Source organism: Bufo bufo, chromosome 5, assembly GCF_905171765.1.
Source record: "Bufo bufo chromosome 5, aBufBuf1.1, whole genome shotgun sequence".
Lineage (NCBI taxonomy): Eukaryota > Metazoa > Chordata > Amphibia > Anura > Bufonidae > Bufo > Bufo bufo.
Window position 1 is genome coordinate 44285150 of NC_053393.1, and position 23323 is coordinate 44308472.

The window sequence follows — 23323 nt, forward strand, 5'->3', positions numbered from 1 at the left end:
GCATTACTATACATCTGTATTGTAATGCATTGCCTGTTAGTGTATGACTCAGTGTCATACACTAACAGGTTGCCTAGTAGACCGAGCCTGGGGCTGGATCTCCTGGGCACCCGTAGAAGGCAGTTCCCGATGCCGTGGAAGGTATAGGGCACATCGGGTCCCTGCCATAGCAGGTCGGGGGACCCGATGCGCTCCTTCACCCGCCGCAAACCACTTCTATGTCGCGGTCAGTGCGATCAGCCCTCCGTGCATGTACGGCAGAATGCGTTAAGGGGTTAAAGGGGATAGGCCAGTGATCAGCAACCTTCGGCACTCCAGCTGCTGTGAAACTACAACTCCCAGCATGCAAACATGCTCGGCTGTTATTCTAACTCCCATAAAAGTGAATGAAGCACTCTGGGGGTTGTAGTTTCTGAACAGCTGGAGGTTGCTGACCCCTGGGATAGGGTGTAAGTGTCTGATCGGGGGCTGGAGGAGGGGTTTGGACCTCTGGGGCCGTCGTAGATGACGAAAACCTACCTTGGTCCCATGTTTGAGTGGAGTGGCGGTCATTCGTGCTGCTCCTTTCAGCTCTCTGAGACTGCCAGAGATGGCCAAGTACAGCGCTCCCCTGTCTCTGGAAGCCCCACAGAGTTGAAGGACAAGTATGACTGCTCCATTTAAATAGGGCATCACTGACTTGATAAAAGATTTTTTATTTTTTTTATTTTTTTACCATTTTGTTTCTACTTCACCAATGTGTTTCCATGGTAACAGATAAATTCTGTGCAGTCACATTCCCTTTCCTCTGTCCTCTATTGTCTCTTACATCTGTTTGGAAGGGGGCAGATAGAAGGGAGCGTGCCTGCAGGATAACCGGTCACAGACTTTTTGCAGTCTGTTACTATGGAGATGCATAGGGGGAGATTTATCAGACTGGTGTAAAGTATTGCCCATAGCAACCAATCAGATTCCACCTTTAATTTTCCAAAGGAGCTGTCAAAAATGAAAGGTCGAATCTGATGGGTTGCTATGGGCAACTGAGCCAATTCTACTTTACACCAGTTTGATAAATCTCCTTAATATTGCCTCAGGGTCAAGATGCAATACCAAACACTGCCTTTTCTGTCAATGGACACGTGAAGTTTTTTTTGCAGCGTGAGCCGTAGTTCTTATTGGCTTCTGTTTTGATCAATTTGTATTCAATTTTCTTTGGACGGTATAGAGACCATGAAACAACAGTTCTTGATTTTTATTTTATTATATATATATATATATATATATATATATACACACATACACAGTGTTCACCCCTTGTGATAAATAATCTAATATTTTGTCCTTATAATGTCGTTTCACTTTTTAAAATTGCTTAGATTTTTTCACATTGTCAATGGGAAAAGTTTTTTCCCCCCCAACTTTAAATTTATTTTTAGTTTTTTTGGCTACTTTCCCACTAGCGTTTCTATTTTCCGGTATTGAGATCCGTCACAGGGGCTCAATACCGGAGAAAAACGCTTCAGTTTTGTCCTCATTCATTGTCAATGGGGGCAAAACGTAACTGAACAGAACGGAAAGCTCCAAAATGCATTCCGTTCCGTTTAGTTGCGTTCCCATACTGGAGAGCAGCATGCTGCGGTTTCCTTTCCGTCCTGGGATGCGTCATGACCCACAATGCAGTCAATGGGGACGCATCCGTGACACAATAGAAAACGGATCCGTCCCCCATTGACTTTCAGTAGTGTTCATGACTGATCCGTCCTGGCTATGTTAAAGATAATACAACCGGATCCGTTCATAATACAGATGGCTGTATTATCAGTAACTGAAGCGTTTTTGCTGGACCCTGCCGGATCCGGTAAAAACACTAGTGTGAAAGTAGCCTAAATGGTTTAAAAACTTAAGCTGATCCACTGTTGCTCTGTTGGACAGCTCCCTCAATTGTGTAGTGGACAGAGCTGGTAACTACAGCACCACTACCATGCTGTACTTTCTGTATCAGGTCCTCACAGTTTTCTTTATCTCTGCTTGCTGTCATTGAATAGGATCCTTCATGAACTGTGAATAATTGGTTGTTTGTGCTGAAGGAATCCAGTCCCGCCTGCCAGTTATTGCACTGAGGATTCTCTGGCAGATATGGCTGCAAATTATTATTATTATTTTTTTCTTTCTTCTTTTACAGGACATAATGAATAGTGAAAAAAGTTATGACTCCCTTCCGAACTTCACTGCGGCAGACTGTGAGTATGAGTATTCAGTCTAATAGAGCCAGACCCTGAAAATTACAATAACGGAATCAGTACGGCACCTCTAGCGTTATACTAGTTGGTATAATTACCCTCACTTATAAACTGCCATCCAAAACAGCTGAAAAAGAATGGCCATCCTGGTCATGGGTTGTATCATATTATCCTTCTGGGCCTTAGTAATCTGCGAATTCGGGGACTGAGGAGTCCTGCAGCGTAGGTCACAAGATGCCTTTCAGAGCTGCTGACTGGCCAAGAGGGATGCTAAAGCAACGCTGCAATTGGACATCATTAAAAATGGTAGAAGACAGCTAGAAGGGAGTATGACTGCAGCATCAGACTACACAGAGGTTGTTGTCTGTTACCATGGAGATGCCTAGTCCGCACAGCTGCTGTAGAAACAAATCGATAGGACATTTTTAATGAACACCTATTGCCATGCTCCATTTTTTATTTTAGATTTATTAGGCCAAAAAAATATTGGATATGATAGAAGATATATATATCTAATAAATAAAGCTGAGTGTATGTGTGTGTGTGTATGTATGTCCACCAAGGAATCCGCACCGTCGCATTTACAATCACGAAATTTGGCACACAGGTACATCAGGTGTCCGGGAAGGTTTTAGACCTGGTCTCAGCTCTCTAATACGTACCGTTCCTGAGATATTCCCAATAAATGCATTAGCCAATAGAAGCTTGGTCACATGACCCTTATCATCCAATAGAAGCTCGCAGGCCGTTAGCCTCCACATACACAGTTTTACTCCAGGTTTCCATAACAACCCAGCCATTTATCTTCACTGCTGTAGGTGAGCTTTAAAGGAAATCTGTCACCAGGATAATAGCTATTGAAGTAAAGCCATGGCCTAATAGCACTGAGTACCTTATTTCCAGATGTGCCTTTGTTCCAGCAATAGATGTTTTTATTCTCTGAAAATCCAGTTTATTTGGTATGCAAATGAGCCAGTAAGGTGCCCAGAGGGGTGTCACTCTTGCAGGAAGGAGCCCAGACACGCCCCCTGCCACAATGTGTCCACCCTCAAAAGACTTTAAACTCCGCCCATGCCCCACTAAGCCACGCCCTTGATCTGGTTAGGCCACGCCCCCGCAACAACCCTGAGTCGACGGGGGGATTGAAAAAATGAAGGTAAAAATAAACTTCTGTCAGCTGCAGAGGTGGGAGGGAGGGTGACTTTGTCCCTGCAGCTCACACTCAGACAGTACTGTGCTGCTGTCTGAGAGTGAGCTGTTCAAAAGCACACGCCCCCGATCCAGTAAAGGCCCCTGTGGAGGTCATTGTCAAGTGGATGGTATGCTGTGAAAGTCACTGTTAAAGGGGAAGGCTGCTGTAAAGGTCAAAGTTAACTGGTTGAGCTGCTGTGGAGGTCCAATTTTAAGGGACGGAGCACTGTGGGGGGGGGGGGTCAGTGTTAAGGGTTGGGGGGCTGCGGAGGTCACTGTTAAGGGGGCGGGGTGCTGTAGATGTCATTGTTATAGTGGATAGTGTTGATATCTTTTAACTAGGGATCGACCGATTATTGGTTTTACCGATATTATCGGCCGATATTCAGGATTTTGACAGTTATCGGCATCTATTTTGCAGATATTCCGATAACGTATGGGGAACACGGATCGCGCTGCTCTCAGCGCTCTCCGCGTTCCCTCAGCAGCACAGGGGAGAAGGAAGTAGTGTCTCCTCCCCCTGTGCTGCCGCTGCCGCCAATGAAGAGACAGATGGGAAGAGGAGGGGCTTTGGCCACTGCGCCACCAATGATGTTATCTTACTCATTCATTCAAATTGAACAGGAGGCGGGAGCTGGCTGCAGAATCACATAGCCGGCTCCCGACCTCTATGAGTGGTAGCTGCGATCCACGGTAGTTAACCCCTCAGGTGCCGCAGATCGCAGCTACCGCTCATAGAGGTCGGGAGCCGGCTATGTGATTCTGCAGCCAGCTCCCGCCTCCTGTATATGAATGAATGAGAGATTTATCTTCATTGGTGGCGCAGTGTGCCCCCCCCCCCCCAAGCCCCCCAGTATTAATCATTGGTGGCGCAGTGCGCCCCCCCAAGCCCCCCAGTATTAATCATTGGTGGCGCAGTGCGCCCCCCACCCCCGTATTAAAAACATTGGTGGCGCAGTGCGCCCCCCCCCCACCATTAATCATTGGTGGCAGTGGCCACAGGGTCCCCTCCTCCTCCGATCGGAGCCCCAGCAGTGTAAGCCTGGGGCTCTGATCGGTTACCATGGCAGCCAGGACACTATTGAAGCCCTGGCTGCCATAGTCGGCTCCATGCTGCTGTGTGCACAAAGCACAGAGCAGCAGGGAGAGTGTGAGGTCCTATTCACCCTGATAGAGATCTACACCCTGATAGAGATCTATCAGGGTGAATAGGACAAGGGTTCTAGTCCCTAAGGGGGCTAAAAGTTAGTAAAAAAAACAACACCAAAATATTAAGTATAAATGAAAAAGAAAGATTTACAAAAAAAATAAATAAATACACATTAACAATAAACATATTCATTTTCAGCAGATTTGTGTAGGATTTTTTATTTTTTTTCAAAAATGAAAATTCACAGAATATCGGCATAAATTATCGGTATCGGCCCTAAAAAATCTATATCGGTCGATCCCTACTTTTAACGACACACACAAACATTAAATGAAATAGATTAAATATACCCGAGCGAAGCCGGGTCCTTCAGCCAGTCCCATTTTGCATGAGCTGAACTCAAAGATTTGAAACATTTTCTACATACACAAAAGACCCATTACCCTCAAATATTCACAAATCTGTCTAAATCTGTGTTAGGCTAGTTTCACACTAGCGGCAGGGGACTCCGGCAGGCTGTTCTGGCGGGTGAACAGCCTGTCAGATCCATCCTGCCGCTAGTTCACGTGTGCCCCCGGACTGCCGCTCTGTCCCCATTGACTATAATTGGGGCAGGGGCAGAGTTCCGGCGGCGGCACGGCGAGAGGCAGCCGGGCGTTGCGTTTATATTTTTGGTCAGTGTATGTATATGTGTATATATGATATGCTTTATTTGATTCTTTTTTTCAGGCCTAAGACTCCTTGGTATAGGAAGAAACCAGTACATTGATCTGATGAACCAGTGTCGATCATCTAAGGTAAGTAGCAGGATTTTCTAACACTGATCCTAAGTGTCCTCTTTTCTACGGGGTTTGGTTGGTACCATCTATAATGGAATTGCACGCTGCTCCCATTGAAGTGAATGCTGCAGTAACCCGCTCGGTCCACTACACACAGTATTTTGGACACACCACATCATAGACCAGTGGTGGTGAACCTATGGCACGGGTGCCCAAGGCGTCGCTCAGAGCCCTCTCTGTGGGCACCCGCGCCCTGGAAAAAGTCTATGGTGTACCAATACGCCTTAGACTTTTCCTTCTATTCATCAGCGCAGGGCGCACTATGAACGGCACGGGCAGCGCACTGAATGTAGGCCGGCTATTATAGCTAAATGATAAAGTACATGGAAGATATACTATATTGGACCGAAGTATTCAGGTTAAATTGCTTTGTTGGCACTTTGCAATAAATAAGTGGGTTTTGCGTTGCAGTTTAGGCACCCGGCCTCTAAATGGTTCACCACCACACTCATAGACCATCAATAATAAAATCCTGGATTACCCCTTTAAAGGAATTAATATTGATGACCTATCCTCCGCATAGGTCATCAATATGCAATTAGCAGAGGTCCGACACCCGGGCCCCCCGCCGATCAGCTGGCCTCTTCCAAGACCATGTGACGTCAGCGTACCTCAGTCACATGGCCTAGTTGCAGTTCAGCCCCATTCAAGTCATTAGGGCTGAGCTGCAATACCAATCACAACCATTATACAATGTACGGCGCTGTGCTTGGGAGGCCGTTGCGCTACTGGGAGCTCTGATGAGCGACGCAGAATCCTGAAACTGCTGATCCGTGGGGTGCTGGGACTGTGGATAGGTCATCGAAATGATTTCCCAGATAACCCCTTCAAGCTTTATTTAGATGAGGCTTGACAACCCTTTGACGTATGGTTAATGTCGTTTTTTGTTGAGGTCACCTCCTTTTTCATCCTTTGTTTTTCACAGCCGCTCCCAGGGATATCCCGTAAATGATGGTGACGAGGTGCGAGCGCTCTGAGATGTTTCTGTTTAGTTTACAGTCCAGTCCCCATTCATTGACTTGGAAGGAATGGAAATTCCCTTGGCTTCTAATTCCCTTTGGAATCTTTCTCTGATGTACAGATTACAGTGAAGAGTCCTGCTCTGCCCTAGGCCTCTTTTACACGAGCGTGACGGATTAGGTCCGGATGCGTTCAGTGAAACTCGCACCATTTTGCAAGCAAGTTCAGTCAGTTTTGTCTGCGATTGCGTTCAGTTGTTCAGTTTTTTCAGCGCGGGTGCAATGCGTTTTTCACGCGTGTGATAAAAAACTGAAGGTTTACAAACAACATCTCCTAGCAGCCATCAGTGAAAAACGTATTGCATCTGCACTTGCTTCCGGATGCAATGCGTTTTTCACTGAAGCCCCATTCACTTCTATGGGGCCAGGGCTGTGAAAAACACAGAATATAGAACATGCTGTGATTTTCACGCAACGCAGAACTGATGCATGTAAAAAAACGCTCCTCTACACAGACCCATTGAAATGAATAGGTCAGGGTTCAGTGCGGGTGCTATGCGTTCACGTCACGCGTTGCACCCGCGCAGAAAACTTGCTCGTGTGAAAGGGGCCTAATAGGCCGTAGTTTAGTCATTTACTTCACTTAAAGAGGACACGCCAGAAGAAATGTACAAAAGGCACCATGTGTATGTTAAAGGGCATATTATAAAATGCTATATTGCTAGGATATGCCATCATTTTATAATTAGTGTGGGGGGGGGGGGGGGGGGGGGACTTCGGAGGCCCCTACATTCTTTAAAGGGATTCTGTCACCTCGTATTAGGTTATAGAGATGCGGACATGCACGGCTAGATCGCCCGCTAGCATGTCCGCAATATACCAGTCCTATAGGGCTGTGTCCTTTTTTGTGTTTAAAAAATGATTTTATAGATATGTAAATGACCCTGGTAAGGAGCCCAAGGGGCAGTACGAACCTTCCTGGTGCCCAGCCACTATACCGGCACTGCGCATGCGTGAGCTCGTGGCAATCTAACTGTGAGCAAGTAGGAGATTCGGAGGACGCAGGCGGTGCTGGGCTCCTTCACAGGGGGCGAGGCTGGGCACCAGGAAGGTTAGTACAGCTCTTGGGCTCCTTACCAGGGTCATTCACATATCTATAAAATCATTTTTTAAACACAATAAAAGCACACAGCCCTATAGGACTGGTATATTGCGGACATGCTAGCGGGCGATCTAGCCGTGCATGTCCGCATCTCTATAACCGAAAACGAGGTGACAGAATCCCTTTAAGGAAGGTTCCGCAGCGCCGATTTAGCACTGTGTCTTTTTCCTGCAGAGAACTGAAGTGCGGCTCCATTCACTTCAATCCCTGCGCAGTGAGTGGCCTGAGGGAAAAGCAACGAAGGGGCCGCAATGCTGAATCAGAGCTGCAGCCCCTTCGTTCTCGGCATCAGAGAAGGGTCCCACGGGTCAGACCCCCACCAGTCATATTGTGAGATGTGACTTTCCTTTTAATGGGTTCTATTGGGATCTGCTACACACCACATTGTTCTGAAAGGGGTATTTCCAGTCCAGTAATGGTACGGCATGTTAGTAGTCTCTGCTATAGCACTGCGATATTGAGGGGTCTGACTTGTCATGCATCTGTTTGCTCCTTCCCTGTCACATTTTGGTCTCTGAAGGAGGGGTTGAATTTTCTCACTTTTTGGAGACTAATATATAGTCCTCTATCTGCCCTTTAAAGGGACACGCTGCCTTAGCTGTGATAGGGAGAGCATGGACACTCCCCCCCCCCCCCCCCCCCGAGCTGTGATAGGGAGACCATGGACACCCCCCCTGAGCTGTGATAGTGAGAGCATGGACACACCCCCCCCTGAGCTGTGATAGGGAGAGCATGGACACCCCCCCCTGAGCTGTGATAGGGAGAGCATGGACACCCCCCCCCCCCCCGATCTGTGATAGGGAGAGCATGGACACCCCCCCCCCCCCTGAGCTGTGATAGGGAGAGCATGGACACCCCCCCGAGCTGTGATAGGGAGAGCATGGACACCCCCCTGAGCTGTGATAGGGAGAGCATGGACACGCCGCCTTAGCTGTGATAGGGTGAGAGCATGGACACCCCCCCTGAGCCCTGAGCTGTGATAGGGAGAGCATGGACACCCCCTTCCCCCCCCCTGAGCTGTGATAGGGAGAGCATGGACACCCCCCTGAGCTGTGATAGGGAGAGCATGGACACCCCCCTGAGCTGTGATAGGGAGAGCATGGACACCCCCCTGAGCTGTGATAGGGAGAGCATGGACACGCCGCCTTAGCTGTGATAGGGTGAGAGCATGGACACCCCCCCTGAGCCCTGAGCTGTGATAGGGAGAGCATGGACACCCCCTTCCCCCCCCTGAGCTGTGATAGGGAGAGCATGGACACCCCCTTCCCCCCCCTGAGATGTGATGGGGTGAGCACATGGACACGCCGCTTTAGCTGTGATAGGGTGAGCACATGGACACGCCCCCTGAGCTGTGATAGGGAGAGCATGGACACGCCCCCAGAGCTGCAGCAGATAAGACACTCCCCTTGAGCTGTCGGCTTGATATAAATCTAGCAGAGCAATGAACGGGGAGATCTCTGGTCCCATGTGAGGTACAGGGCTGGTTCTTTGTTAGAAAGAGATGGTCACGTGCTATATGATGTCTGATCTTCATTTTTCACATTAATCATGGGATAGGCCCTTTAAGTAAATAGGAGCAATGCTGCAGTGACCCGCTCCTTCCACTATACAATGGGCAGATCTGTGTAGTTCCAGTGCCAGATCTGCTTTGGAAAAGCTTATCGGCTGGTGTGTGGGGTGTCGCACCCCCGTCCATCAGATACTTGGCCTTCAATATGAAAGTTCTGGTTAACCCCTTCAACTCTTATCCACTGCAGCTGTCATAGAGCACCTTCAACCTGTGGCACTGTCTGTACAGAAAAGCACAGGTAGGATGTGTGTGCATCCAATATGGCTGCCCCCAGGCAAGGTTTAAAAATAAATAGGTACAACATTTCAGTGAAAGGACAAACAGGTGATTTCTCATCCACAGGCTTACCTCTAATGACTGACGCTGAATTTAAATTCGTGACGTTCCCTTTTAAATGGGAACACCAGTCTAAAGTAACAAGTGTCTATGAAGGCACCACATTGCCTAAGCTTCCATGCAAACTGCTTTTCTGTCTGCGTGGTGATAATCGTCTGACATTTTCTTCCTCCTTAGAAATTTTTCCGAAGGAAAACGGCCCGTGACTTACTGCCAGTGAAACCAGTGGACATAGCAGTGGAGGCCTGGTGGGTGGTGCAGGCCGGGTACATCACTGAAGATGACATCAAGGTACCAGCCCAGAACTTCACACCAGCACTTCTCTTCTAGTCAAGTTCCCTGCCCTTTTTTTTAACATATGTTTGCTGTCAGTGAATTTAAATTTTGTTGTGTAAGTTTCTGCTATAATGTATCCAGTCTAAGCAATGCTCTGGACTCCAGACTGATACATTGTAGCAAACCCTCAGGACAGGAGTTTCACAGAGGAGTTGCAGGCGCTCACATATGCGCGTTTCCACAACGTTCATAGGGGAAAATGTATTAAGCCTTGACATTTTGTGCACTGGAATAGAATGCACCTTAGAGGTGTGCGCCGAACCATAAATTGGTTGCATCTCCAGTTGCTCGTGTGCCAGAAAGTCAAGTCTGTAGCAGCTCACAGCTTTGCCATAGATTATGTTTCTTTGTAGCCTAAATAATACTACATTTGTCGGGCTGCGAGAAGCCAAACTCCCTTTTGTCAAGTTCCACTTACCTTTTAGAAGTGGAACTTGACAATGAAGTGGCGAGTACATGTGAAAAGAAAAAAAAGAAAATTTGCCAAAATTTGTAACTTCTTTCCCTCCAGAATTCCAATGTACAGTCCTTTTTAAAAGTTTTTTTTTTTTTTTTCCTGGGTAGTCTTCTATTTGTAATTATGTACCGCTTAGTGTATGACCTAATGAAAGTGTCCTACCCATCTGCTTCCCGCCATGCGTCCTCCGCCATGGCTCCAGTTTGGCATCTTTTGGTACCCAGCTTCTTTACCTCCTGCTGGGGTACAGACGTGGTCACATGTGCCGCTGCAACCAATGACTGGCTTTAGCGGTCATGTGTCACGTAACTGCTGGGTCACATGCTGCAGGGGGACACATCACTGCAAAGCCAGTCATTGGCTGCACGGAAATCTAACATATCCCATTATAGTCTATGGCACGGGTACTCAACTGGCGGACCGCGGTTACCAGCTGTGCAGACCCCTGCATATTACGCATTCATCTCAATCTGAGTCCTGAGGACACAGATCCACTTGAATAGAATAGTGAAGCAGGGAGCCGTCAGCGCCCCGATTCACCATTCCGTGCTGCCAGCAGTCCAGCGCATGCAGGTGCCATGTCCTGACCTCATCACGCCTGCTGCGCTCAGCCACAGACAGTAGAGCGGCTCTGTTCGTCAGTGGAACGTGGGGTAGGTGAGTTTTTACACCGGAGGCAGAGCATAACCCTGTGGGGGCCAGTAAAGGGGACATAACTGTGTGCAGGGGGGCCATCTAATGGGGCATGACCCTTTGAGGGGGACATCTAAGGTGGTATAATGGTGTGGGTGCCACTAAAGGAAGCATAACTGTGTGTGTGGCAGTCATAATCCATAAGGGGGCTTTACTGTGTTTGGGGGCCACCTAAAGGGGCATCACTATGTGTGGAGGCACTTGAGGGGGCATAACTTTGTGGGAGGGCGTCCATAGGTCCATAACTCTATGGTGGTTCACTAAAGGGAGCAAAACTGGGTGGGGAGCTGGGCATAACTCTGTGGCGAGGGACCCTAAAGGGTGTAAAATTATTATGGGGGACATCACTGTGTGTGGGCTACTTAAGGGGGCATCATACTGTGTGGGGGGGGACTTGAGGGGGAAGCAGACTTAACAGGGCATTATATTGTGTGAAGTCTACTTAAGGGGGCATCATACTGTGGGGGGGACATATGAGGGGCATCACTTTCCGAGGGGAGCTTTAAGAGTGCATCATACTGTTTGTGTGGGGGGGGGGGGGGCTTTTAAGAGGGCCTCATTCAGTGCGAGGGGCACCTAATGGATTGCCCTGCTGTGAGGGGGCACTTAGGGGTAACATACTTTGTGGGGCACTTAAGGGATATCACACTGTCTGAGGGGCACTAAGGGGCATCATTATTGTTAGGGGGCTCTGAAAGAAAACAAACAATTCAAACCTGTTAAGGCTAATGACCTCTCTTATCCCAGATAATAAAACGCAACTTTTATTAAGTCTACTAAGATTCCTGAGGGAAATAAATGTGAGCACTACGAAGTTATGTCCTGCCAGTACTTCAGCAGTAATGTCCTAGCTAGCATGTGAGCCTGAGGTGCACATCCCATTCACTCACTATATTGCTGTATTCACAGACACATGTAGTATCGTACTATCTATTTCGCCATGGAAGATTCCACATGCAGACACTAAATGTGTTGAAGACTTAGATGGGGTCTTGTTATTGTTTAGTTGGGGCTCTGACAGGGCATTCTTACTGTTTGGTTGGCAGAAAGGAGATTAGGAGGACTTGGCGGTATGGCTAAAAAAAAATGAATGTAGTGCTACACGCCACTGGTGTTGTCCCTGCTTAAATTTTTTTTTCAGCTTGGACCTTCGAGCAGACTCGGGTATGTGGACCTTTACAACCAGTAGTTGAGTACCCCTGGTCTATGGGGTCCACAGGCTCCGTTCGGCTCAGTTGTGCCAAATCCATCCTTTCTGTTCTTCTGCTCCTATAACGGAGAAAGGAAAGGAAAATGCAGATGTGAAAGCAGCCTTATCCCTGTGAGTCCCATAGACTTTGTGTGGAGTCCGTGTCAGTGGTTTACAGAACAGGCGTTCTTTTTTTTTTTTTCCCTTGTCCATTTCTAGGTTTATCACCTCTTTTAAATAGCATGTTCCTGGTGTGCTATTATCATTTTTATCTAGTTATCGTTTATCATTTCATTGACTTCTAGTGAAGAGTTTCCGTTTTTCTTTCTTCTCTTTAGATTTGCAGCAATGTGGAAAAGAAGATGATTGATAAAATTATTGATTCCGGGCCTCAGCTGGCAGGTTCTCTGGAGCACAATGTTGTCCATAGTAAGTAACAGGAAGGCATAAAAGGGTTCTCCAGGAATTAAGAAGATGAAAATACTTAAATATTACTTTATTATAAATATATTCCCAAATACCTTTCATTAGTTATAATGTGTCTCTTGTCTAGGGAACAATCATTAGGAGAAATAAAATGGCCGCCGTCCTATTAGTACAAACAAAACCTGTCCTAATCACATAGGAGGACAAGTTACTTCTCAACGCTAAAGAGCTGCCTCATCCTCCTCTCTGCTTTGCTTGTCAGGGATAATGATCCTGAATACAGTTTAATATGATCTTCAGCTGAATCTCTGTAGGAATGGAGTTCATGAGGAGACATGAAGGACAGAGAGGAGATGGGGATGTGGCTGATGAGCAGCAGCTCTTGTATGCAGTCTCCATTACCACAGTCTGTCCTGTCCGTCCTCTCTGTCCTTCATGTCTCCTCATGAACTCCATTCCTACAGAAATTCAGCTGAAGATCTCATCAACTGTATTCAGGATCATAATCCCTGACAAGCAGAGCAGAGAGGAGAATGAGGCAGCGCCTCTACATAATTCCGGCGGATCTACCGCCAGGTATAAGTCTTGACACAGGTTCTAAAATGTCGCTCTTAATAAATGGGCCCCTTAGTCTTCATTAAAAGATTTCCTACCATTTTGCTTTTGCAGAATGTGTGGAAGTTCTCCACCTAGCTGCTAGTGCTGCTGAATCTGACATACTGTCGTCAGCGCTCTGGGTTCTGCTTCTATGTCTGATGGCTCTCTCTGCTCTTCTCCTCCCTTTTCTCAGTGTTAGGGCTCATGCACACGATTGTATGCCCTCCGAGACATACGGTCCGTGAGCGGGCTATATGTCCCAGGGCAGCATACATCATGCGCACGGGAGCGCACAGCATCACAGGTTACTATGATACTGTGTGCATCGGGCCGCCTGCGGGACTACTGTCCTGCACTCATAAGATCATATGATGCGCACAGTATCATAGTAACCTATGATGCTGTGCGCACCATGTATGCCGCTCCAGGACATATGGCCCGCTCACGGAGGGCATTCGGTTGTGTGCATGAGCCCTTAGAGATGGCAGCATGAGCTTGTACAGGTCAATGTATGTTTGGGGAAGGAGGAGGGAGGATCCAAGGAGGGCGGCTCACACAGGCTGTAGACATTGGGCGGTTTGCAGTGGAAGACAGCAGCCTCCTGGACATGCAGATCCAGCATGTACGGTATTACTGGGATGGATGCGATTGTGTGAGAAAAGTTTAAAACTAAGAGCAGGTTACAAACTGAATATCAGAAGGTCTGGAAATGAATGAAGGAATGAATATTGCAGAGTAGTCACTGATATATAAATGTCTATGGCGTCCATAGCCTTTCCACTACTCAATGACCTTTTATAACATATTCCCATCATATCTCATGGACCTGTCATCACCGTACGATCAGTAGGGATCCGACCTCTGGGACTCCCACCGATCTTGAGAATGAGGTTGTCACAGCCTTCATTTAGCTCTTTTGCCCCTTCACTGTTTTTCCTTGCACAGCAGCGCTCCCAGGTAATCATGGGATTGTACCGCTGGCCCCGTTCACTTACTGTAGTTCCTTTTCACAGTAAGTGGTCAGGGGATCACCGTAAAGGGAGAAGCAGTGACTGGGACCCCCACTGATCATAAGGTGATGGCATGTCCCGGAGATACCACGTCATTACTTTATAAATACTGGTCTGTAACATGGATTTCTTCTCTTTTAGGCCTTTATAATAAAGGCTTTATATATCTGGATGTACCAATCTCGGATGACAGCTGCATAGCAGGTACGTGCCATGTCTAACTATTCCATTATTTTGGATTTTCAGGAAAGCTGAGCGACAAACCCTAAAGGCGAAATGTAATGGTTTGGAAATCCAACATCAGGGAGGCCCCGAGTATTTAGAGATCTGGGAATGAGCTTTACATTTGAGTATATTCCTGCCATGGTATTATTTAGTGATCCATCTAATCAGATTATATTTCAGCCATTATTGAGGGTATTAATTGCCTGTTACCGGCAGCAAATTGGAAAAATAATAATTTTGCAATTCTCAGTGCCGCCCCTGGAAGGTTTTGTGATGAACCGGCTACAAGGAGACTACTTTGAGACACTGCTGTACAAGATATTTGTCTCTATAGATGAGCACACCAACGTGGCAGAGGTAAGTTAGGAAACTGTCCAGGACTTTATGGCCATGGGAAACGCTACAGTTCCCTTTTGGCGGCTGTAAGTCGTTTTGCCCGGGGTCTGGCAAGCAGTATCCATAACTGGTCTTCAAGTCCCATCTGTCAACTTCCACACAGACGGGGTCACCTGCACTGCTGCAGCCAATTACTGGCTTCAGCGGTGACGTGTCCTCAAGCAGCACAAGACACAGCATTGATGTGAGGACATAACCACTGAGGCTGGATGACCAGTGGAGAGACCCAGAATGGAGTAAGTAGCGTGGAAGCACATGCGAGTATGGATTTCTCCACGGGTATTCCAGGCTGGGGTGCAAAAAACAAAAAAAGCTGGACAACCCCTTTAATTAAGGTATAGCCACATAGGGCGAGTTTCCACAGGGAAATTGCATGATACATAATACAAACCTTGTAAAGTGGTATTTCTAAAAGTCTTATCCACCTGCTGTGGGACATAGAGTGAGATCTGATTGTAAATCCATGGCCTGTGAATTTGTGTTTCAGCTTTCTCGCCCAGTTTCCTTGGGGGACACAGAAGACCTTGGGTATAGCTCATCTCCATAGGAGGCGTGACACTAAGTGAAGACTGTTAAGCCCCTCCTCCACAGCTATACCCTCAGCCTGGAGAGAGAGACTGCCAGTTTTTGCTTAGTGTCCAAGGAGGCAAGACACTCCCTGCTCTGCAGGGCTGGTTTCTCCTTGTTTCAATTTTAGATTTTTACTTTTTTCTTTTCTTTTTGTTCCAGATCATCAGGGATAACAGAGACGCACTAGACCTCTCTGTTCTCCCGGGGTTGAGCTGCGCCAGTGCCGGTCACCCGCACTGCTGCCTCCCCCACAGAAGGCAAGGTGGATCAGGGCAGCCCAGCTCCCCTACATCCCGCCAGCGCAAGGGTCGCCCGCACGCCAAGTCCCTCTTCCAGCGTCCTGCCACTACGGTGCCAGTAGCTGAAGGGGCGACCCTGCTGGAACGGACCGAGGGTGAAGACGGCTGTGGTAAGAAAGAGGCTTCTCCAGCCCTACGTCCCCCACGCCCCCCACCCTGGTCTCCTGCGTGCCTGACCCCCATACTGGGTCTCTAGTCCCCTGCTGGATCTATGCTGGCCCCTGGGGTGCCGCAGAGCGGCAATTTCCTTCTGCCTCCCCCTGCCTGGCTCCCATAGACATGCAGCCAGTGGCTGTCTCCACAGCCAGCTACAGAAGCGGCAACTAACATGGGTGAAAATCAGCACAGGCATCTCCTACCGGAGTGTTGCTCAAGGCCTGAGGCTCCTGACGGCTGTGGAGTAAGGCCTCGCCTCCGGCCGACATTGGTAGCCCAGGCTCCGCGGCCTGCTAGGCCGCCATTCCGGGTCCCTGACTCTTCCGACCGGCGGGGTGGGCTCCCGCGGCCGGCAAGCCGCCATTCCGAGCCCCTGACTCTTCCGGCCGGCGGGGTGGGCTCCCGCGGCCGGCAAGCCGCCATTCCGAGCCCCTGACACTCCGGCCGGCGGGGTGGGCTCCCGCGGCCGGCTTTGGGCTTGACGTCTATGCCCAGCAGGCCCCGGCTGACCGTTGGTGCCGGTCGGTGGGGCTCCGCTAATTTTAGCCCAGGTTTCGCGGCCTGCTGGGCCGCAATTCCGACCGGCCCGCGGGGTGGGCTCCCGCGGCCGGTTTTGATGCGCCACTCCGCCTCAGGTCCGGCGGTACATACCGGGCGCCGCAAATTTAGACCCCGGCTTCACGGCCTACTAGGCCGCAAAATTCCGGCCTCTGGTGGAGGGGGCGGGAACTTCTCCAGGCGCGAATTCTTCCCGCCGGGAGGTTCCTCCGCCCCCAGGGGATCGCAGCGCCGCCCTCCAGGCCGGATCCATGTTAACCCTTTGGGTACAGGCCGGCTCCCAATGGGCCTGTATGGCTGGCCCCCCTTTTCCTGACTATCTGTGCCCCTATAGGTGGCCCCCCTTTAGCCTCAGAGAAGCTGTGTTTTTAATAAAATAAAAAAATAAAATAAAAAATAATAATAATAATAACAACAGATTTCTATTGGACTGCGCAGGACGCTGCAGCCTCATCAGTAGTGCTGCATGTCTGCATGCCCTCTTTCCACAGGTGGCACAGTGTTGCGCTCCCAACCTGCGTAGGTGCTAGGGCATTTCCCTTTTTAGGTGGTTTTCCTGCCCTCTTCCAGGATACGGCGCTGGCCAAGTGCATGCGGCCCTTCCGTAGGCGGCATTCATCATCTCTCCAGTTATGGTGCCTGCCATGTGCATCCCCCCCCTCCTAGGCGGGATACTGCACTCTCCCTGGCTGCCGGCTGGCCAGGTGCATGACCCCCTTTTAGGCGGAATACTGCACCTTCACCGGATACGGTGCTGGCCATGTGCATGACCCCCCTTCCATAGGCGGAATGCTGCACTCTCTATGGATTTGCTGCCGGCCATGTGCGTGACCCCCTTCCATGGGCGGAACGCAGCGTTCTCACTGGATTCGCTGTCGGCCATGTACGTGACCCCCTTCTCTAGGCGGAACGCTGCACTCTCACTGGTTTCACTGCCGGCCATGTGCGTGACCCCCTTCCATGGGCGGAACGCAGCGCTCTCACTGGATTCGCTGTCGGCCATGTGCGTGACCCCCTTTTTAGGCGGAACGCTACACTCTCACTGGATCTGTTGCCGATCATGTGCATGACCCCCCTTTTTAGGCGGAATACTGCACTCTCACCGGATACGGTACTGGCTATGTGCACGACCCCCTTCCATAGGCGGAACGCTGCACTCTCTCTCATGTGCTATGATGTACTTATGTACTATGTTGCTATGCTGCACTCTCACTGGTTTCGCTGCCGGCCATAGGCATGACTCAGGCAGCATACATACATCCCTCCGTCTGTGGTTGTTTTCTCGCAGGTACGTTGCTGGCCATGTGCATGTACCCCATACATGGCGGGGTGCTTGCACTCTCGCTGGATTCGCTGCCTGCCATGGGCATGCCTTCCTTCCTCAGGTGACATACACACATTCTCACTGACTGTGTTTGTCTCTCGCCGGTACGTTGCTGGCCATGTGTATGACTTCCATATATGGCGGGTGCACGCACTCTCCCTGGATGAGATGCTGGCCATGTGCATTACCCCCCCCCTTTTTTTCTGGGCGGCATGCTACACTCTCACCGGATACCTTGCTGGCCATGAGCATTGCCCTCTAACATGGGTGGAACGCTTGCACTCCCATTGGATACGGTGCTGGCCTTGTGCGTGGCCACCCCTCATTCCATGGGCAGAATTTGGCACGCTCATGAGATTCACGGCTGTCCTTGTATGACTGTGCTGGACTTGTACATGTCCCCCTTCATTGGCAGAGTAGTTGCACTCTCGCTAAATCAGTGTTGGGTGTATTATTGCACACTCACTTAATGCTAGGATAACCCTGTGCATGTTCCCCTTTCACTAGGTGGACCTCCTGCGTTCATGCTGGATTATAGGGTATGTCCTGCTTCTCTGAAGTAGGTACGGCCTTAGGCATCACTCCCTTTTGGGACCTGCCTTTGCACTCTTGCCGACTGCAGTTTGCCAGATACAATTTCCCCCCTTTTTCGGGGCGGACTGCTTGCGTTCCATCGCATGCTATACTAGGCTTGTGCATAACTCCCTTTCAGGTTGCACTTTGCAATTCCGTACATGCTGTGGCACTCTGTGGCGAGCCCCCCTTTCTCGCTAAATTAACCTTTTGCAGTGAGCGGACGTTCTTGTGCGTTGTTTGGGCCGTTTATGCCTTCTCCTCCTGTAGGTGGGTTGGCCTTCTCACTGCTTACGGGCTGCTCGTACGTATGCCTCATCTACTTCCTGCGGCATACTTTTGTTTTCTTGGGATACGATGCCTGCCACAAACCTTGCACTCGTCTCTAAGGAGTTCATTCTGTCCACCTGACCCGGACGGGTTCTACTTGCTCTCTGCTGCACGGAGCTGGGTGGTACTCATTCATTTAGTTGGCCCTTCATCCCAGGGAATGTTCGTGGTTCCTAGATGCGTGCCCATTCGTCCTTCCGCGGTATTGCTTCCCTGCGCTAGTGGTCACATGGTCGAGAGTGCGGTTGTCTGGAGCGCCCCTCGAATTCTTCGTTGGCTCTGGCAGGACTGCGGTTCCCTTGCCTGCTGCAATTTCCTCCTCTTCGGATGTAGTGTGGTATGAGTCCTTCCTCTTGGCGCCTCTACGCTACAGTCTGATCTGCTACCAGGTGCGGGCCGCTTTTCTCGGGAAGGTCACCCAAATTCTCTTGGGTGCTCGATTACCCAGGTCCGGAGGACCTCCGCCTTGGGTTCCTCAGGGTATTCGCCTTCTGCGATGCGGTGAACCAGGCGTCTCACAGTGTAGCGGGGTTCTGCTTTTGAGCTGTCCTATGGCTTCCCTGTTGCCCACTCCTCCGTTCGGTTGGAGGGTGTTATGCCGGCCTCTGTCTCGACTACCTTATCTCGCCGGCTCTGTTTGGCCCCCGCTCGGTACAGATCACTCTGATGTGGCTTCTGTCCCGCCAGACTTCAGAGGCTGTTCCTTCACTGTCCTCCCCTCTGGGGAGAGCATGGTTGTCATGTGGATGGTTCCGGTGTTCCTTTTGGCCTCGTACTGTCTCCCTTGTTCACACTGGCTGTATTAGCTGTGCCGATTTATCGAGTCTACCGCGTTCTGTCCTCCCGCTGAGTGCAGATTGTGTGGTCCATTCTAAGACAATGGTCCTGCTGTAGACTTACCTTCTCGGTAACTTGGGGGGACTACCTTTCGGTCCAGATTGTCCTTTGATCTCCTACACCGGGACTGTAGAACATGGCTACATCAGCATGGACTATAGCCTGTCTTGTCCTGGCATCTGGCGGATGCTGGGCGGACCCTTTTGGTTCCTTTCCGTCTGTCCTTCTGCTCCCCCACTCGGGTGGATACGGGACAACGTTGCTCGGGGGCCGACGGGACCAGTTTGTCAACTTCTGCCCGTGTTACTGGTCTGCGCCTGATCACATTTGGTTTTTCGCCCGCTTGCCAGGCGACTCCAGCGGGTTCGCTACTGCCCGCTCCTGGCTGTATTTCGTCCAGGATCTGTCGTAAGACTTATGGTTTTTTTGTCTGGGGTTCTGTGGGAAGCTGTGCATTCCCCACTCTGACTTTTCTCTCCCCATGGTTCTGTCTTTTTTCCAGTCCGGCCTGGACCTGGGACTGGGATTCCTTTACTTGAGGTATCAGTGTCAGCGCTGTTCTTCCTCTTCCAGCGTTCCCCAGCCCTCTGGGCCTGTCAAGACCTTCTTACTCGAAATGGCTCTTTGGTTCCTCTGTACTGTCCTTCGGTACCGCCCTGGGAACTACATACTGAGTTCTCGGCGCTCCAATCTTGTCCTTGGAGCCGTTACAGAAGTTCTCTCTACCCCTCCTGTCCTGTACGGTTGTGTTTCCGTATCAGTCGTGTCTCTGACGGGTGCCTGAATGGCCCCTTTTTGTTCTGAGCCTTCTGTCTTTTCCCAGGACAGGGCTGTTCTACATCCCGTTCCTTCCTTCTGAAGGTGGTGTTTGCCTTTCGCTTCAACACTTCACCAATTGGGATGTTGTTTGGGCCTTGCAGTTTTTACTTGGAGATCTCCGACTCTTGTCGACGTTCGGTCTCTTGGGTTTCCTGGAGGTCCGCGCTTAGAGTTGACGGACTCCAGGGTGGTTTTCCTCCGCTTTATCAGATTGGCTATTGCTGAGGTTACCGCACCGAGGGCAGGATTCTGCCTTTACTGTCACCGTTCATTTCACCAGAGCGGTCGGTGCCTCCTGGGCCGGAGGCTTTGGGCTTCGGCCATGCATTTGAGCAAGGCGGCCACAGGTCTTCCTTGCACGCTTTACAGAGTTCTACAGGGTGCATACTCTGGCTTCGGCGTATGCTGCCTTGGTCCGCCTGGGTCTGCAGGCGGCGGTTCCTTGATGCCTTCGGGTGCTTCGCCTTGGAGCTGTGGTCCCTCCCCTTTTGGACTGCTTTTGAACGTCCCAAGGTCTTCTGTGTCCCCCAAGGAAACTGGGCGAGAAAACGAGATTTTTGTATAACTTACCAGTAAAATCTCTTTCTCGCTCTTTCCTTGGGGGACACAGCACCCACCCATTCGTTGTTTTTCTCTACACGGTTTCCGAGTTTGTGTTACCCGTTGGGTAGTTGGCTTGTTGGTTCCTTGTTGGACTTTGCCTTTTCTCACTGCTTGGACACGCAACTGGCAGTCTCTCTCTCCAGGCTGAGGGTATAGCTGTGGAGGAGGGGCTTAACAGTCTTCACTTAGTGTCACGCCTCCTATAGAGATGAGCTATACCAAGGTCTTCTGTGTCCCCCAAGGAAAGAGCGAGAAAGAGATTTTACTGGTAAGTTATACAAAAATCTCGTTTTTCACCCTTTGCATAGCAGAGGGTGAAATCTGGCGCACACCCGCAGCGATTACCCTATCAACTCTTCTCCTTGTAAACAAGAGTGCCCCCATTCACTGACAGCAAGCCAGGAGTTTTCAAGTATTGAGAAATGTAAGGCTACTTTCACACTTGCGTTGTTAATTCCGGTCTTGAGATCCGTCAGAGGATCTCCATGCTGAAATTAAACGGATCCGTTTGGATTTTGCCCATCAGGAGGCATCCGTTCCGTTAGGATGCGGTTGTGAGAAATCCAAACGGAAAAAAATGAATCCGTCACTAAATACATTGAAAGTAGATGGGTGACGGATCCGGTTTTTTAGGCTCCAAAAAAATGGATCCGTCACCATTGACTTAGGCCTCTTGCACACGACCGTATGGCTTTTTCAGTCCGCAAAAAATACAGATGACGTCCGTGTGCATTCTGTTTTTTGCGGAACGGAACAGCTGGCCCCTGATAGAACAGTACTATCCTTGTCCGTTATGCGGACAATAATAGGACGTGTTCTATCTTTGAACGGAAATACGGAAACGGAAGGCATACTGATTTGCTGATCCATTGAAATGAATGGTTCTCTATACGGAACGTAAACGGGGGGGGGGGGGGGGGGGGGGGGGGGGGGGGAACGTTCGTGTTCAAGAGGCCTTACATTGTTTTCAGTGCTGGAACTAAGACAGCCATAGAAACCTAAGTGTAGTCTTCAGACATTAGCATTATCCAAGCTTCTATCGGTCTTACTGATTTTAAATTTTTTTATTTTTTCTTTCTACAGCTTGCAAATGTATTGGAGATCGACTTGTCTTTAGTAAAGGTACGAGAACTGCAGCCTACGCATTAAGCCCAGACGGTGTTATCTGTCCTCCTAGTCGGATTACATCAACAGCTTCTCTTATTACTGCAGCTGAGGAGATGTCACAACTGTTGTCAGACACTTTATAGCAGGCATCCTCAAACTGCGGCCCTCCAGCTGTTGCAAAACTACAACTCCCAGCATGCCCGAATACAGGTATCAGCCTACAGCAGGGCATTGTGGGAGTTGTAGTTTTACAACAGCTGGAGGGCCGCAGTTTGAGGATGCCTGCTTTATAGCTACGGAGCGGAGTTTACAGGTGCCCACAAATATTCAGAGTCACATATCTTCATTTTCTTAGCACCTCTCTCAATAAGTATGTTACGTAATTAGTCGCCCCCCTGTGCTCGCACGGATTAGTGTACAGAAGAAAGGCTCTTCTGATGTAGACACAGCCGCAAGATGGCCCACTGATTGCTTCCTCTAATGGTTTCTATTCATTTCTGTGGCGTTCAACAAAATAGAGCAAGACATGAAATTCTGATGAATGAAAAGTATCATTTTCTAACAGATGCGTGAAATACATAGATTTTATTTTTTTGTGTGTCCCCAGAACGCGGTGTCCATGTATTGCCGCTTGGGGTTTGCAATTAAAAAGGGACAGGTGATTAATCCCGATCAGCTGCACCCGTCATGGAGGAATGCCCCTTCTGTAAACCGGCTGAAGTAAGTATTCTCAGGCCTATCTCTTCACGTTAAGCTGTACAGTGCTGCTGTTTACTGTGGCCCGAGATGGCGTTATATTAGGAATTAGATCCACAGGCGCACCCTAGGGTAATACCGTGTAAATCGGGTAAGTATTGATTCCAGGATACGGCTCACCTTGAGCGGTTGTGCTACCTGTAGGCACAACTCTAGATGGGGCTCATCAAGATGTATACTGGAATCCTAGGGGGCGGTTGGTCTGCAGCCACGGATGGAGGTCGTCTTATCGGAGATGCCTGAAATCCCTAAGAAGATGAAAACTTTCCGTGTGTCTGCAATAAAGACTTCAACCTTCAGAAGTCTGGACCGTGGCTGGTTTCTTGTGCGGTGGGAGAATCTATTGTTTCGGAAAGTTACATTAGGGATTGTCCAGGATTAGAAGAAAAAAAAATATCTACTATTACCGCCCCCCCCCTCCTTGTCCATGGGTTTCCCGGTGTTGCAGCTCAGCCCCATTGATTTAAATGGGCCTGAGCCATTGCCAGTTTGGACTGAAGGGGAATGTCAACAATTTCAATTTAGGTCCAAATTTGTGCTGATTCATTTTAGAATATATTTTATATCTGTCAGAGCTTTGGTTTCAGGTACTTTCCCTTCACACAAGCAAAGAGCGAAGTGGTAAAATGATGTCTC

The 23323-nt window shown here is 49.4% G+C and overlaps 1 protein-coding gene across 2 annotated transcripts in view; it reads left to right on the forward strand.

Annotated features, from left to right (window-relative positions):
* FAM91A1 (family with sequence similarity 91 member A1) overlaps window positions 1–23323 on the forward strand; it is a 59598-nt gene that overhangs the window by 13845 nt on the left and 22430 nt on the right. For both annotated transcript variants that reach the window (XM_040432342.1, XM_040432343.1), the window contains exons 4-11: window positions 2162–2219; window positions 5290–5357; window positions 9604–9717; window positions 12440–12530; window positions 14276–14338; window positions 14610–14716; window positions 21908–21946; window positions 22539–22651. In XM_040432342.1, coding sequence (XP_040288276.1) covers window positions 2162–2219; window positions 5290–5357; window positions 9604–9717; window positions 12440–12530; window positions 14276–14338; window positions 14610–14716; window positions 21908–21946; window positions 22539–22651 — 653 coding nt within the window. The remainder of the gene's footprint in view (window positions 1–2161; window positions 2220–5289; window positions 5358–9603; window positions 9718–12439; window positions 12531–14275; window positions 14339–14609; window positions 14717–21907; window positions 21947–22538; window positions 22652–23323) is intronic.